Here is a 16,934-nt window from a genome sequence, read left to right as displayed (position 1 = left end):
TTTGTTTTCCATTGCTGAGAATGAAGTGATATGAGGTCGAGTGGCCACACTAGCGGCCACACGGTTTTGGATTTCTGTATTTTAGTATTTATAATATAGCTGAGAAGTACAAGTTTGCAATGATGCAATTTCTGGCAGAGAAAGGACTTTTGAATCAAAGTTCTTCATGCCTTTGGGCTTGTTTAGGCTCCAGGAAACATTTTTGTTCTGCTATTTGACCACACCCTGCAGTATTCAGGGCTTATTCAGGTTAAAGGACCTGTTTTACCTGCATGCAAGGGAAGTGCTCAGCTGCCCCAGTGCTCCAGACTACATATTTCTCTATATACATTACCTGAGGCCCCTTATCACACTCCCTACAACAGGAAGGTACATACCTGTAATCTGATGGGCTTATAATAAATGTCGCTTTCATCATTTTGAAATGGTGCTTTATACCAACACTTAGATTCTTAAGGAATTTAAATTATAATAATAGCACCCTTTGAATATGATCAAATAATAAAGACTCACTCTAAGTGTATTTCTTTCAGGAATATAAATATGCCTAAGTACAAGTATAACTCTGAAGATAAACTACCATAGATAAGGTATACGTTTACCTTGAGTTGTAGCATTATTGTTATCCTATGATAGACTTTTTTCTAGGCCATCATTTTTCTACTCACTAAGTGAATATCTTTTATTGATGTCAGAATGATTAGATTTACCGTATGCAAAATACTTATCACAGAGAATTATAGACCACTTAGAGCTTTGGCAAGGACAAGTTAACAGTGAAAATAGGTCTCTCAGCAGGCATGCAAATCATAGCTGTGATTCAATAAATTTCCAGGGAATTTTCCTTTCATGGTAGGAAGCGGGTAGTTTATATTTTGAGATTGTTTTCAGAACAAACACTCAGAGTAGAAAATTATGCCTGCATTTATTGTCAAGCCACATTTGTTATGTAATACATTTTTCTATTTCCCAGATGTGCTTTGCTGCTTCCACCGTGTTGTTTCCTTTGCTATCCTTTGGTGAAAGTAGTTTATTTAGTTCAGGTCTTTCTCCGAAGATCCAGCCACTTAGTTACTTTCCTGCTAGAGAAATGAAAAGTTCTGTTCCAAAATTTCCTGAGCTCACAAGTCCTTATTTTCAGAATGACCTTACTGGTGTTTACAAATTTGCAAAGAAAACGAGAAATTAAGATGACCTTTCATGTCATTATTTAATTTGCATCATGAAGAGAGCAAATAGAGCAACAACCTGAAGATGTAGGTTTACCGATAAACACTTCTGTTCCTCCATCTGTTTTGCTGCCACACTGATGACTGAGTTACAGTAGAATGACAACCGGAAGGGGCCGAAGGGGGCATGGTCCAATGGGAGGTGCGGTGGTATTGGAGCAGATGGCAGCTGGGAAGGGAGAGCCTCTCCAAGGCATTATTGGCATGGTTACAGTGACTTTGATGTTCTAGCAAGTTGTGCCAGTTTCTCAATGTTTCCGAACCTCGCTTTCTGAATTGTGGCCTCAATTCTTACCCATTGGCTGTCACTCCCCTTATTGCAGAAACTATATCAGAACAGTATTTTCCTTACATAGTCAAAATTCTGTTTATAATTTTGGTTTTTGTAGTTAAATTTCAAAATATCAAATTACTTTTTCTGTCCTTGGCTGACAGGTGAATAATAATATACTTAACAACACTGGTGATGGTAGATTATGCAAATGTCATTTAAATGTATTATATGTGTGTGTGTGTATACACATACACATACACACACACACAGAAATGGACTGGAGCAATAGTACATCAGGTTGGGCATTTGCCTTGCACGAGGCCGACCCAGGTTTGATTCCATCATCCCTCTCGGAGAGCCCGGCAAGCTACCGAGAGTATCCTGCCCGCACGACACAGCCTGGCAAGCTACCCGTGGTGTGTTTGATATGCCAAAAACAGTAACAGAAGTCTTACAATGGAGACATTACTGGTGACCGTGCGAACAAATCGATGAACAGTAGGACTACAGTGCTACAGACAGTGCTAAATATAGAAATGTGAATGTATTTATACATAGATTTTTAAGGCAAAATTATATATATTTATAACAGGAGTGAATGGCATTTAAAGTTTTGTGGGACTTTTAATATTTGGTCATAGGACTCATGAATGCTTGGCTTTCTTAACTTTAACCAAATTCTGCTTTACATTTTAAGAAAATGTAGTAGGTCCTGTCTGAAGTCTTATTTTTTAAGAATGGATAAATCAAGTGCAAGCATTATTGTGCCTCGTTTCTAGTACCTAAAAGGCTTACACTTAAACTTTTTCAGCTTTTTAAAATGATTTTTGAAAAATCAACTTCTTAAATTTTTTCCACTTATGACTCATTTTGTCTTAGAAATGTGTATCTGTCCCTTCGTGTATGGGAGTATAGATATGAAATGTTCAAAGAATTTGCTAACAAAATATACATCATAAATCAATTTATTTTAAAAATTGTTATTTAAAAGTTGATATGTTCCCATATGGGGTTTCTAGGCCTTGGGCAGTAGTACTGCTGGGAGTATTTGTCTTACACACAGCCCACTCAGGTTCAATCCCCGGTACCCCATATCATCTCTTGAGCATTTCTAGAAGTGATCCCTGAGCCAGGAATAAGCCCTGAGTACTGCTTTGTGTGACCCCCAAAACAAAAAATAGGATAGGCCTTCGAAAAGATGCATAAAAAGTTGATCTGATGTTTGCAGCAATGTTGGTACAAAAATATATTAGTTTTAATCACAATTAATTGTATGACTGCTAGTATTCAGCCACTTTTGAATTAGAAAATAACACGTTTGTAACTAGTGTGTAAGTTTTTATCTCTATTTTCTTTTTGGACCAATGAAAGTAATATATTATAAACTGTTTACCTGTATATTTCATCTTACAGCAAAATAAAAAGAAATACAATTTTCCAGAACTTTATATAAAGTAGCTAAATTAAAAATATGATTTGTATTGGTGTTGATATTTTTCTTCACAAAATATCACTGAAAGAGATATTTGAGGTGTAATTTAATTTAGTTTTTTGTAATTTAATTTATTAACCAAAGTTTATTTTGCTTATGTCTACGCAGTCGGTGTTCAGCTACACACAGAATGTTTGATGAAGCAGGGAGACAACAAAACAAAATGCTTTTTGTTTCAAATGAATTAATTTTTGTCATTGTTCCTAGAACTTCTTTCTCAATTTTTTCCCAAGATAAGCACTATATTTCATCCACAATTTAACAAGATGATTTTCTCCTATTTTTCTGAGACAGTTTTTAGATTATAATGATTCTATGAAGTGCTTGAATGATTGACATTAAATAGCTGTGTCTTAAGCCTAAAAGCATTTAGATTTTGTAACAGATAAAAGTTGAATTTGACTTTATACCGAACAATTCATAGTTAGATGTCATTCTGCCACTATCAATGTATTAATTATAATTTTGTGACAAATGTCAGTATTATTTCTATAGCAAATGTTATAGTATCACATTGAAGCAAACTTATTTTTCAGAGATCTCATCCACATCTTCGTTTGTCTCTTCGAATTTTAGTTGAATATTTATAGAATAGAAAGCAGATATAGTTCATCAGATAGAAAAACATCTTTCCTGAATGACAGTGTTTTCTAACAAAGTAGATCAGCTCATAAATCATTATTCAAATAGATTTTTAATGACAAGAACACAGATTAAAATGGAAGGTCTCTTGTATTTCTCCCAAACTTTCGTATCTTATTTAATTTACTTAGAGACTGTGGTTTTGCACCACACCCAGCTGTGCTCTGGGCTTACTCCTGGCTTTGTGATCAGGAATCACTTCTGATATGTTATGTTCGAGATTGAACCAGAATCAGTTGCATGCAATACAGTCGCTTTACTTAGTCTCTGTACTATCTTGTCAGTCACTGAGAATAATTTTTAAAGGAAGATTTAATGGCTGTAATGTTAGTTTTACTTATTTGTAATCGTAAAATATATTTCTGTTTTATGCAATTCCTGGATGTAGATAATTGCCTGGATATATTATACTCTGTTTTATTGTTGAATTCTCTTCCCATCCTTAAGTTTTCTTTAGTTTTGAACCAAACATGAATTTTTCTTCTTTTGTAATGCTTACTTTTTGAAATGGTAATTGAATCATCGCCAATTATATGTAAGCTATGAGCTTTACCCTTATACATTTCTGACCTAAGTTTATTCTTTTTGTAATGTTTCAGAACTTAACTCCCTTTGGAATTCATTATGGCAAATCACTCCATATTATTATCATCACTAGGTTTTAACCTTTTAAGTTTATATACTTATCAGTGATTTTACAATATATTTCTACAAGTTCTATTTAATATTGGGCAAGTTATAAACATATATGTTTATGCTATTCATCTTTGTGTCTTTTACCCGTTCAATAAAATGTGTCTGATAAGATAGGAAACATTTCCCAAGATAAATTAAAACCCATGTAGTTACTGATTTAAATTAGTAATTTTGTTACATCTTTGAATAAGAATTTTAAGGCAATTTTTACATATTATAGTTTAGTGATTTGATCTGTAGCACCAATTATGTAACGTCAGCATTAGCAATGTAGGAAGTGTCTGTTATAAATATCTGAAGTTTAAGGGGGAATTTTTTGGGGTTTTTTAGGTGTTTTTTTGCTTTGGGGTGACACCCAGCGATGGTCAGGGGTTACTCCTGGCTCTGCACTCAGGAATTACTCCTGGCGGTGCTCAGGGGACCATATGGAATGCCAGTGATTCAGCTCAGGTTGGCTGAGTACAAGGTAAATCCCCTACCTATTGTACTATCACTCCTTACCTAAGGGGGGGGGGGTGTTTTCTTTTTTTGCTTTTTTGGGGGTCTGTTTACATCCAGCAATGCACAGGGGTTATTCCTGGCTTGTGCACTCAAGAATTACTCCTGGCAGTGCTCTGGGGACCATATGGGATGCTGGGAATCGAACTTGGGTTGGCCGCATGCAAGGCAAACGCCCTACGTGCTTTGCTATTGTTGCAGCCCCTAAGGGAAAATTTTTTGACTTTGAGTTTTTATTGTTAAAAAATAAATGTGTCTAGCTGACCATATCACTGTATCACTGTTATCCCATTGCTCATTGATTTGCTCAAGGGGGCACCAGTAATGTCTCTATTATGAAACTTGCTTTTACTGGTTTTGGCATATCGAATACGCCACGAGTAGCTTGCCAGGCTCTGCCATGCGGGCGAGATCCTCTCGGTAGCTTGTCGGGCTCTCGGAGAAGGGTGGCAGAGGAATCGAACCCAGCTCAGCCTTGTGTATGGCAAACACTCTACTCACTGTGCTACCACTCCAGGCCCGTGTCACTCAATATAATGAAAAATCAAGGCAATTGCAATTTAAAACAAAATGAAGGTCAGGCAGATAGCTCAGGAGCACATACGCATGCACTGCCTACATGAGGCCCAGTGTCAATTCATGGCACTCCATGGTCGGCTGAGCGCTTGCAGGAGTAACCACCAGTCAGGCTTTGCCCCTGAGCACCACTTAAATATTAAATAAAGAAGATGAAGACCATATTGCTAGTTTAGGTGTTTGGGGTTTTTTGTTTATTTGTCACTGTTTTCTGAATTTTGATTTTGAGGCCCTACCCATCTGTGCTCTGGCTCAGTCCTGGATCTGCAATAAGGGAATCACTCCTGGAAGTACTCAGGAGACTATAGGATATTCCAGGAATCTATCGCAAGTCTGCAAGCATCACAAGAGCCTTGCCCCCCCCCACCCCCACTATCTCTCTGTCTCATTCCTGTTCTGTTTTCTTAAACACCATAGTTTTCGAAGTAATTCACAATATAGTTGTTATGGGCAGGCATTTATTTATTGTTTCAACACCAATCTCACCACCAGAGTGAACCTTCTGTTTTCCACATCCCTGTTTTCCCAACCACCACCCATGCCTCCCTCCTTAGTAGGCACAAAATAACTCACTTTATATCACCATGGAATTCATTAAACCCTTGTCTGAGTGTTTATTAAGCTGTCTTGTTGGTCACTGAGCCTTCTGTGTCACTGCTTTTGTTAATTGAAGTTATTTGGCTTCTATGTTACTTTCCCATCTAATTTGGAGTACTCCCACTGGGATGTCAGTGTTGTGGAATTTGATGATATTGTGCCCCCACGTATGTGGTCATCTACCCCAGAAACTCTAGGATATGTAGAACTAAGCCTATAAGTTTACGTGACACCAGCTGTGGGCCAGTCTTAGTTTTAAATGTCAAGTGGAATGTCATCTGTTCCTGAAAAAGCACCCACTTCCTGACCCAATTAAACTCATATTAACTATAAAATATGGTTGGATTTATTGGGATTCTGATTTTTAGTTATTGTTTCCCAAAAATGCATTTCAAAGTTTTCATTTAGAATATAGTGACAAATGCCAGTCTTGCTAATCACTCCAGAGTTTGGTTAGTACAGCTCTATTTTTTACATTATTATTAGTTCATTTAGTCTATTTTTAATCTACTTAATCTTTCATAGACTAAGGAAAATATTAAGATCTTTAGATTTCCCACTGTAATTGAGCACATGTAAGATTAAGGGGAGCATTATCACCAATGGGAGAGATGTTGTTTTATTTATGTCCTGAAAACAATAAGTCTATACTGTGTGCATGGTGATATATAAAAATGTGCTGTATTTTTTCCCAGATTTTCAACATTATTTTTGGTAAAAAAAAAGATTTTCTAAAATTAGATTTGCTCCAATATCAGCATTGTCTTAATCCTTACATAAGTAATTCGTTTCAGGAAGTTTGCCATCTTATGAAATTCCCAATTAAAAATACTCGAATGTTCTATGTCTTGAAAACGATCCTAGTAAAGGATTCATAAGTAAGATATCTCTTGTTATGCTCTCTGCCATTGCCTTGCCTTTGTAGAGGAAGTTCTCTTAATCCACCTCTTGGTATTCAGGTTGCTTGAGAAATCTCTGCTTACATGTTACGGTTTTTACTGATGTCCAGAGCACTTGGACTGCTTTTGTTTAGAGGCTTTACTTAAGTAAACCCTGTAGCTTCTTTTATTGTTTTGGGGGTGAGGTTTGGCGCCCCTCTAGGCTGTTTTAATTGCTTTCTCCTTGCTGCATGGTCAGGGTCACTCCTGGGTGTAGACCATATAGGGTACCCATGATAAATTCAGCTCTGTCTCATGCATGACAAGATGCTACTCTCTGTTCTGTCCTTCAGTTCCTTATACTTCTGTTCTGAACATTTGAACCTCTGTTTGCCATGAATTGTATTGTATTGTATTGTATTGTATTGTATTGTATTGTATTGTATTGTATTGTATTGTATTGTATTGTATTTATACTTAGCTAGCTTCCTCCACCCCAACTCCCCCAACCCCCTCTCCAAAAGGTGGAGGGGAAGGCAGTCTATTATTTAGCAAAATTATATTGAATGCTTTGAAATTCTTGATAAAATAATTGTCTTCTCAACTTTAGGTCAAAAAAAAAATCATAAGCCGTTGGAACCAATTCCAAAATCTTCTCTTTTGTTTTATTGGTCTTCCACCCAGTGGTGCTCAAGACTTTTTGCTGGCTCTGAGCTCAAGGATCACTCCTGGCAGTTCTAATAGACTACATTGGTTACTGAGGATGGAATCCTGATCAGAGCCACATGCCATTCAAGAAGCTACCATCTGTGCTGATTCTCTGGCTCAAAATATTCGAATCTTTTGCAGTATTTTTTGGTTAGTCTTAGGGATCAAACCTAGTGTGTTGGATATACAGCATATATATATTCTTTTACTGGGCTATAACTCTGATGTCCAAAATTCATTCTCTACCAAGAATGCTTCATAAATGTATTTATGTTCTAGGAATTAATGTAGAAGCTGATTTAATGATATATTTTGTGTATGAATTATAAGCTCTGTCAACAGCAAATTAGACAATCCTTAGTTAATTTGATACCTTAACTCAACATGAAAAAAAGGTAAGGGGTTGGATAAATTGGACAGTGGGTGCTTGCCAGTGGACACAGGTTTTATCTCTGGTATTGAATTCAGACACTGGTGCCCCAGTGGGAGGAATCTCTGAACACAGCACCTGGGATTAAGCCCCATGCATGTTTGTGTGTACCCCCAACCCCCACCACCCCACAAGGTAAATAATTCTCAAAACACTTAGTTTTATGCTTTATACCTATATGTGTGTGGAATTGTCACCACTCTCCCTACAGAAATTCCAATGTCAGCCTGTCACCAGAAAGAATTATCGGGTGGGAGAGGTGGTGGAGAGATAGTACAGTGGTTAGACTGCTTGACAGCATTTGATCCCTGGCAAATCATATGATCCCTGGGTCCCACTAAACGTGTTCCCTGAGCACATCTGGAATTGCCACATTCCCAGAGTTTTCTCTTGACTCTTTCTCTCCATCCTTTTCCAACTTTTGTTTTGTCTTTTTGGGTTTTTTGGTAATTTTGTTTTGATCTATTGGAGATAGAGATATACTGCTTTTTGATTAATCATTTTAACTGAACTCTAATTGACATTCTCTGACTTTCTAGTTATTTTTCCTAATTATGTGTTAAATTGATAAATTTTATTGTTGCTCACTGACATTCACCTGAAATTTTAACTCCATAGTTTAAAGCCACTTTTCTCTAGAGTGAAAATAAATAACATCACATTTAGTCTTCAAGATTGTTTTTTTTTCCCCAAAATGAATTCAAATTCGATAGCTTATTTTCTTATTATTCAGTTAAGGTAATTAGAAAGAACTGAATATATTTGTCTTGTTTATCTCTTGTCTATACTATGTTACTCGTAGCATGCAGGCTACACGCCAAGGAGGATATAGTTTTAAAAGGGTGTTTGCCTTTTACAAGGCCGACCCGGGTTCGATTTCCAGCACCCCATGTGGTCCCCTCAGCACCACCAAGAGTAATTCCTGAGTGCAGAGCCAGGAGTAAACCCTGTGCATTGCTGGGCATGACCCAAAAAGCAAAAAATAAATAAGTAAATAAGTAAATAAATAAAATATTATTTTTATAATCTCAGTTCTAACATCAGTAAAAGAAAATTAGGAGCGATTTTAGCATAGTAGGTCATATACAGGAAAAAAATGTAATGCTTCTACTCCAGATGAACTTGCGTTCTTACTGAAGTGATATGATTAACAATAAGAATATCTTAGCAATATATGAAACTCAAATAGTGGCAGGGTAGATAATGAATTTTCTAGGGACTAGGGTAAAGAAAGTGTTAAATTATGGAACTCTCTCAGAATGTTTACTCATATAATGATTTCATATGAGAATATCTGAGAAAGACTTGGAAATTTGGTGTGTTGTGTGAATGGGAATGTATTTTACACTGTCATCATCATCATCATCATCATCCCCGTTGATTGTCAGTTTTCTCGTGCGGTCACAGCAACATCTCCATTCGTCCTAGCACTGAGATTTTAGAAGCCTCTCTTTCCTCATCCTTCCCAATGCTACCACATTGGAGGCTCCTTCAGAGTCAGGGGAATGAGACCCATCATTGTTACTGGTTTTGGCATATGAATACACCAAGGGGAGCTTGCCAGGCTCTCCCACATAAGGATTTGTCACTGTCATCCCATTGCTCATCTATTTGTTTGAGCGGGCACCAGTAACATCTCTCATTGAGAGACATATTGTTACTGTTTTTGGCATATCCAATACGCACGGGTAGCTTGCCAGGCTCTGGCGTGCGGGCTCCATACTCTCGGTAGCTTGCACCTAAGGATAACATCTCAAAATGCATTTTCCACTGTAACTTAGGAAAATAGTTGATAAAATATATATTATAAAAATAATGATGTCCATAGTTCTAGAGTTGAAACATGCCAAAACTTGTTTTAAAAGGTAAAGAATGGGCTGTGTTTTTTGTTGTTGTTTTCTTTTTGGGTCACCTGGCAATGCACAGAGGTTACTCCTGGCTTTGCAGCCAGGAATTATTCCTGGCGGTGCTCAGGGAGCTACATGGGATGCTGGGAATCGATCCTGGGTTGGTCATGTGCAAGGCAAACGCCCAAATTGCTGTGATATCACTCCAGCCCCTGGGGTCTATTTTTAAGAACATATAATGTAAATATTCACATGGCCAATGTTCTGAACATAGTCTAGCAATTGAAGTTGTTGGACACCCCCCAAGAGTGGCTTATGTGAGGCGGAGAGGAGAAAGATGGCTGCTTTCTCTCAGTCTGCCTCTGCTCGCCTGAACCAGCTGGGAACGCTAGGACTGAGAAAGTCTGGAAAGTCAGCCCGAAGCCTGACCCAGGGTTTACAGGGTTTTTGTAGCTCTCCTGATGCCAGTGGCACCATGGGTGGCTTCTGTAAAGGGGGCAGGAGAAAGGCGGTCACTTTCTCCCCATCTGCCTCTGCCACTTGGGACCCAGGGTTACTGGCTTCTTGTCTCCCTTGCAGAAAAGAATTCCCGGAGTTGAAAAGCAGTGAAGTAAAAGAGATTTTATTTGCAGGTATTGAAGGGAAGGGGGAGGAATAAGTTGGAGAGAGAGGAGAGTATTGTGCTCAAGAGAGAATCTGGGCATCTCCAAGGGCAGAGAGCCCCTACACACACCCCGGTATTAGACAAGAAAGCATGAAAGTACACATCTCAAGAGGGGGCATGTGGAATACACTGTTTGCAGTCTCTGGAGTCTCTTTGTCATTAAAGGGAGATCTCCATCAGGCCCCAACAGATTCCATTGCTAGGTAATTTGCCAAGGGGGACAGGGGTTGAGTTGGGAGTGATTGAGGTCTTCTTTGAAATTCCTTTCCTGGCCTTTTGTTCCACCTGGAACTTCTCTCAGCTGGTGGTCCAGCCTTCTCTGAGTCTATTGCTGGCATCAAGTGAAAGTCTTACCAAGCTTGAGCTCACAAGGTGGGCTCTTTGCAGCTTTGGGCTAGTGGTTTTATTGCATCCTAGGAATTCTAATGCTATGGGGCCCTTCCCTGTATAACTGCCTACATCACGATAAAATAGAGTTGATCTCATTTTATATACATACCTCTTAGTAGATAGTCTGACCTGCAGAAGAAAATGAACTGTGAGGGGTTCATCTATGACTCCTATGATCAAAATTACTTCAAGGACACTAATGTTTAGAAATATGGGGGGAAAAGCATTGGGGGCCATTGTATGTCTAAAACCCAGCTATCAATAACGTTTAAATCATGATGCTTTCACAAAATAAAATGAAAGGGAAAAAGGAAATATGCAAATGTATATAGTACATATCCAATAACCATAATGAATATATATGACCATTGTGTAGCAACACATAAAATATAACATATATCACATCCATTCATTCACCTAATGTAATCATTAATATATTCAGGATTAGCAAAATCCCTTAGCTATTTATGGCAGCAGAATACTCTGACTATGATGCCAAATGAAAAGCATTGAAGGAGTTTGAATAACGATGATATATCAGTGGTGTACTATTTCCCTATATAGTTTTTTAGGACCAGGGACCTGCTTCAGCTGAATAGACCTGAAGCAGTGACACCAGGGGGATTGAGAAATGGGTCAGAACTAAGAGATGAAAAGCATGGGGTCAGGGGGCTGACAGTATGCAAGATTGAGAGCTCAGACTGTCCTTCATATTCAGCATTTATTGCTTAGAACCAGTAATTACAAAAGGGAGAAGTTCATTGGTCAAGTCTCCACCTACCTTTGTCTTCTACATATCTAAGGGTCTTAATATATGGTAATCATCCACTGTGCTTAGGGGTTTCACAATGGGAAGTCCTTCCAGGGAAGGAAACAAAGAGCTGATTAAGGACCCTGCTGGGGGCAGCATTCTACTTCTGCATCTGAGGATTGGAAGGTCCTGTAAACTCCCCTTACTATCCTTTCCTTCATTCATCTCTCTTCTTGTTCCCAGCAGGACTTGATATCTTTCATTCTTAGCTAACAATTAGACCATTGGATAAGGATAGTTTTTTTCACTCAGTGTTTATTCAGTCTTATGTGCAGTGCCAGTAAAGGGGAAAAACATATCTCAACTTCAATAAAGCAGCAAGAATATAATTCCCATGATTAAATTGTTAGAGGGTCCCCAAAGGGCTAGACTGCATGCTTCATATTAAGTTTCCTGCATCACAAGAAGTTTCCAGCATCACATGGTCCTCCTATGTTGTAGATTGAGTCCTAATCTCAATAAAATGAAATAATTAAACAGGATTTTACCCAGTTGAGTCTAAGGCTTAAAAAAATAAGTTTTAAACATTAAGAAATGTTTTAAACCTGCGAAAAATGTTTCAAACCTTAACAATGTTTTAATACGTTTAAAAACAATGCATTTTTCTACTGAAACTCTCGGAAAGTCAAAATTGTGATAGTGAATACTGAAGACTAATAAGGAGTCTATATGATGTTGGTGGGCCCTATGGGTGGCTCCCCTGAGTGGGGAGGAGAGAGACAGTCACTTTCTCTCGATTCCCCTCTGCCACCTGGGACCCAGGGTTTCTGGGTTCCTCTTGCTCGCAGACGGGAATTTCAGTAGTAGACAAGCAGTGAAGTAAAAGAGATTTTGTTTGGAGGTTTTTGAAGATGTGCAGGGGAAGGAGGTGGGGTCGGTGAGGGTAGAGTAACTTGTTCAAGAGAGAATATGGGCTTCTCCAAGGGCTGAGAGAGCCCCTACACATACCCTGTCATCAGACATGAAAGCACAAAAGGTATCACATCTGAAGACGGGAGATGTGGGAGACACATGTGCTCGGGCACCATGTGTGTTTTGTTCGTCCTGGAGCTTCTCTGGGTCTGTTGCCATAGATAGGTAAGGGTTTTATCAAGCCTAAGTTCCTGTTTTTCCTGTTTTCTGCTCGGCTGGCTTTTGCCATTTCCTTGGGAGGGGGCCTTCCCTGTCTACCTGCCTACATCATACATAGATAGCTATGAAAGGACATAATCTTTCTAACAAGCCAAAGCCAGAAAGTCAAACCCATTTGTTATGTTCAGGTTAAGTGAACATAAGACATAAATAAAACTGAAAGCAAACTTTCAATCCAGGTTTCAAAAGTCCAAGTTACTCCTTGATAAATATTTATATCTATAAATGCTATTTAATTTAAATTAAAGCATTAGACCATTTCTATTATGAAAGCCTGACCTTGAATTTATAATTGAAAACTCAGGTGGGACAGGAAGTAAATCTGAGGGGGGGGGAACACAATAGATTTGCTGCTTATTAAACTTTTGGCTGCCAGTACAAATCATGGGGCATTAAACAATTAAGGTCATACACTGGATTCTGTACTTATGGTTGAACATTTGAAAATACCATGCTTTTGGAAACACAGAAGACGGAAGAAACTGTTTGCAACTCTGTTCATTGCTCCAAAAGTGCTCATTAGCATATGCTCACTTTTTTCTTTCTAAGATCATACCCTTTATTAGGCAGCAATATTCTGCTAATGGAGAAAAGAAATGAGCAGTTTGCAATTATGTAAATAAGACATAGTTTTTTCTATTTCAGAAAAGTAATAAAGAGAACTATCTCCCTTTAAATGAATAAAATCTTAAATAAAATTAGAATCGCTGTACCTCACTATTCATTAAAGGATGACACTGGTAACAATTTCAAAGAGGAAACTGTGGATCGGCCGTAAAACAAAAATGATCTTGGCAAAATTGAGATTTCTCTCTATATGTCATGCTGAAAAATATAGCTGAGAGCTGGTCTTTGGAAGATCAATGAGGGATTGCTGCATGAAATGTGATTTGCATATTTAAAGGCTCTAAATTGTAGCTTATTTTCCACAGCACAAAGAGTAAGAAGTAGCATGCACAGATGTGCAGTTTTCCATCTATACACCGCAGAATTTACCTGTTTACTGAAAGATCACTGTTTCTTTGATTTCCAGAAACAAAAATGCCTCTGTGTCAAGTTTTTCAAAGCTATTTAATTGTACGTTCACCTTTGAAGCTGTGGCTATTTTTATATCGACTATGGCACTGCAGTCTTCTGTTGATATGTGTGATATTAATGCATGATATCCTAAGACCACTCTTTATTTGTGTTCAGGATATTAGTCATATTAATTAGTTTCTAATTGCATTCTGTATCTATGTTAGCTTGGGGAACTTCAAATGTAATTGAAGGTTTTAAGTTTAATTCATGGAATCAGTGCATGTTATGATGACATCAGTGTTCAAAGAATACAAAATTTTTCTCCAGAGGCTTTTGTGAAATGGATTGTATAAAGAACAGTTGCAGTAATCAAAATAATGACAACTGAAAAATTGTGGTACTATTGGGAAAAGTAGGATAACCAGAATGATATATTCTCTATAGTATTTTTAGGTTTTGGCTTCAATATGTTGCTTATTAGCTGAGGGCACATCCAATTGGATATTTAATTGAATGAAAATAGATTGTTAGTTGAATAAAAAATAAGAGGTTGGAAATTATACATAAAAAATTGGCAATCATCAGCAGACTGTTTTTGAAATCCCTGATGTAAAAGCAATGCATTAAGATAGTTTGTGTAGAAATAAACCAGGGTCCTTAAGAATGTTTATATCAAGATAGAAGAAAAATACATAGAAGAGACCAATGAAATTGTGGAACATATTTGTTTTCATATTTGTCTGTAAGAGAAGAAATGGTTATTTCTAATTGAAGCAGAATTATAATATTAAGCTTAAATATTTTTATATTTTTCAGTCATTTCTTTCCAAATACTTGGAAGTCTTCAAATATATCACAATAAAATTACCCCAGCATTCTATATATTGCACTTTACCGCACTGTCTAAGCACTGTCATCCAGTTGGTCATCGATTTGCTCGAGCGGGCACCAGTAACGTCTCCATTGTGAGGCATTACCATTTTTGGCATATCGAATATGCCATGGGTAGCTTGCAAGGTTCTGCCGTGCGGGAGGGATACTCTTTGTAGATTGCTGGGCTCCGAAATGGATGGAGGAATCAAACCCAGGTCAGCTTCGTGCAAGGCAAATGCCCTATCCGCTGTGCTATCACTCCAGTCCAATTCTGTATAGTATTTTTAGGTTTTGGTTTGAATATATTCTATATATTATGGAGCAAATATTAGCCATAATAATTTTATGTGTCAATAAAATCAAATATCCCTGCTGAAAATTAAAAGCATTCATGTAAAGTTTCATATAAAACATGTAGTACTTTAAAATTTCATACATTATAATGTAATGCTGTCAGGTTAATTATTGTAGCAATGTAATACTTAGTACTGTAAGTTTAACAAAAACTGACTGTGAAAAACGAGTCATTGTGAGAAATCTGGAAAGATTGTGTGACTTTAGTAGAAGTTTGACAATAATAATTCCAATTGTTTTTATCAATGAGAAGGAAAAAAAGTATGAGAATGTTATGAATATTTAAAGTATCTAATGATAGTGTTTGAGGGGAATGTTGTTGTTTTGTCAATATGTATGTGCATGTGGGTGTGCTGTGGGGTCTCCAAAATTTTCTTTTTGTATCCACAGTGACTTTTCATATTTGATAAAATATGAAAATTAGTAAAACTAATCTTTTCATCATACGTACAATCACCATAATACAAACTTTTCACTATAATACAACCTTACAGCAGCTTTTATCACTGTATCACTATCATCCCATTGCTCATCGATTTGCTCGTGTGGGTACCAGTAACGTCTCCATTGTGAGACTTGTTACTGTTTTTGGCATATCAGATAAGCCACAGGTAGCTTGCCAGGCTCTGCCATGTGGGCAAGATACTCTCTGTAGCTTGCTGGGCTCTCCTAGAGGGACGGAGGAATCGAACCTGGGTTGGTCGCATGCAAAGCAAATGACCTACCCGCTGTGCTATTGCTCCATCCCTACAGCAGCTTTTATATCTAAGAATATACATTATTACTATCTCTTTGAATTTTATTTTATTTTCATTATTTAAGTTTGAGTACATTCTGTTATTACTCCCATCAGAGAAATTAAATGCTTTGTTTGAATTTCAGATTGAGTCTTTTCAAGTTTAAGTTTTTTAAATTTTGGGTGGCCTACACTGGTATTCACAACTGTATACCATACTGGGCTGGAAGGGGTTATTGTATGTAATATCATGCCTTTCCAAAGTTTATGTTCTCCACAACATCACCAAAATACCAAGCCTCCTCCACAATCCATTGTGTCCCTTCTCCTTCCTCTTCTGGAACTTTCTCCTGTATTCTGAATTCAAAGGTTTGTTTTCCTTCAGTATTGTCTGTTTCCTTGATTGGCTTCTACATATCCCATGTATAGGTGAAATCATATAGCATCAAATTTTATTTTAATCAAATAAACTTAATAATTATAATTATATGTAGCCATGCATCCTTCTGAGCTAATTGACTAAACAAACTGTTGACAATCTCATATAAAACATTATCATTTGCTGTAATGTATCATACATTTTTGCTTATTTTACAGAGAATACATTTATATGATCAGGAATTCAGAAAATATATGCTGGAATTATTCTCTACATTAAAAGGAATACCTTATTTGATACTGTTTGCTTTTCTTTTATAGTATACTTGATGAAATATTCTAACCACTTTGCATATTTTTATTAGTTTCAGCTCAAATTCTAAAGAGTAACCTTGTGGCAATGGAAAACCATATCTCTCATCTGGAATGTGACCTCAAGAAATTCCCAGAGGCAGAAAATCAACGTGATAAGTTTGTGGAAAAGATGACAATATCCTTTATTTAAAGGTTTTATGTTTTATTTTCTGTGCATGTCTGTATGTCCATTTTCCCTTCATATTCCTAGATATACGCACCGTGGTTCTATCTACCGTATGGGGTTAAGAAAGTTGATATTCTATTCACATGTCTATAAAATTGTATGTAGGTTCCTTTTATACTAGCAGCAACATTTTAGTTCATGTTGTTTTGAAGCAGGAGGACAATAACCT

The 16,934-nt window shown here is 37.2% G+C and overlaps 1 protein-coding gene across 1 annotated transcript in view; it reads left to right on the top strand.

The window, feature by feature from the left end:
* The window catches only part of DIAPH2 (diaphanous related formin 2), a 724,307-nt gene that overhangs the window by 409,514 nt on the left and 297,859 nt on the right, over positions 1-16,934 (top strand). The window contains exon 24 of the mRNA XM_055121637.1: positions 16,590-16,715. Within this exon, the coding sequence (XP_054977612.1) occupies positions 16,590-16,715 (126 nt within the window). The remainder of the gene's footprint in view (positions 1-16,589; positions 16,716-16,934) is intronic.

This window comes from Sorex araneus, chromosome X, assembly GCF_027595985.1.
Source record: "Sorex araneus isolate mSorAra2 chromosome X, mSorAra2.pri, whole genome shotgun sequence".
NCBI classification, from domain to species: domain Eukaryota; kingdom Metazoa; phylum Chordata; class Mammalia; order Eulipotyphla; family Soricidae; genus Sorex; species Sorex araneus.
This window is presented reverse-complemented; position numbering and strand designations above follow the sequence as displayed.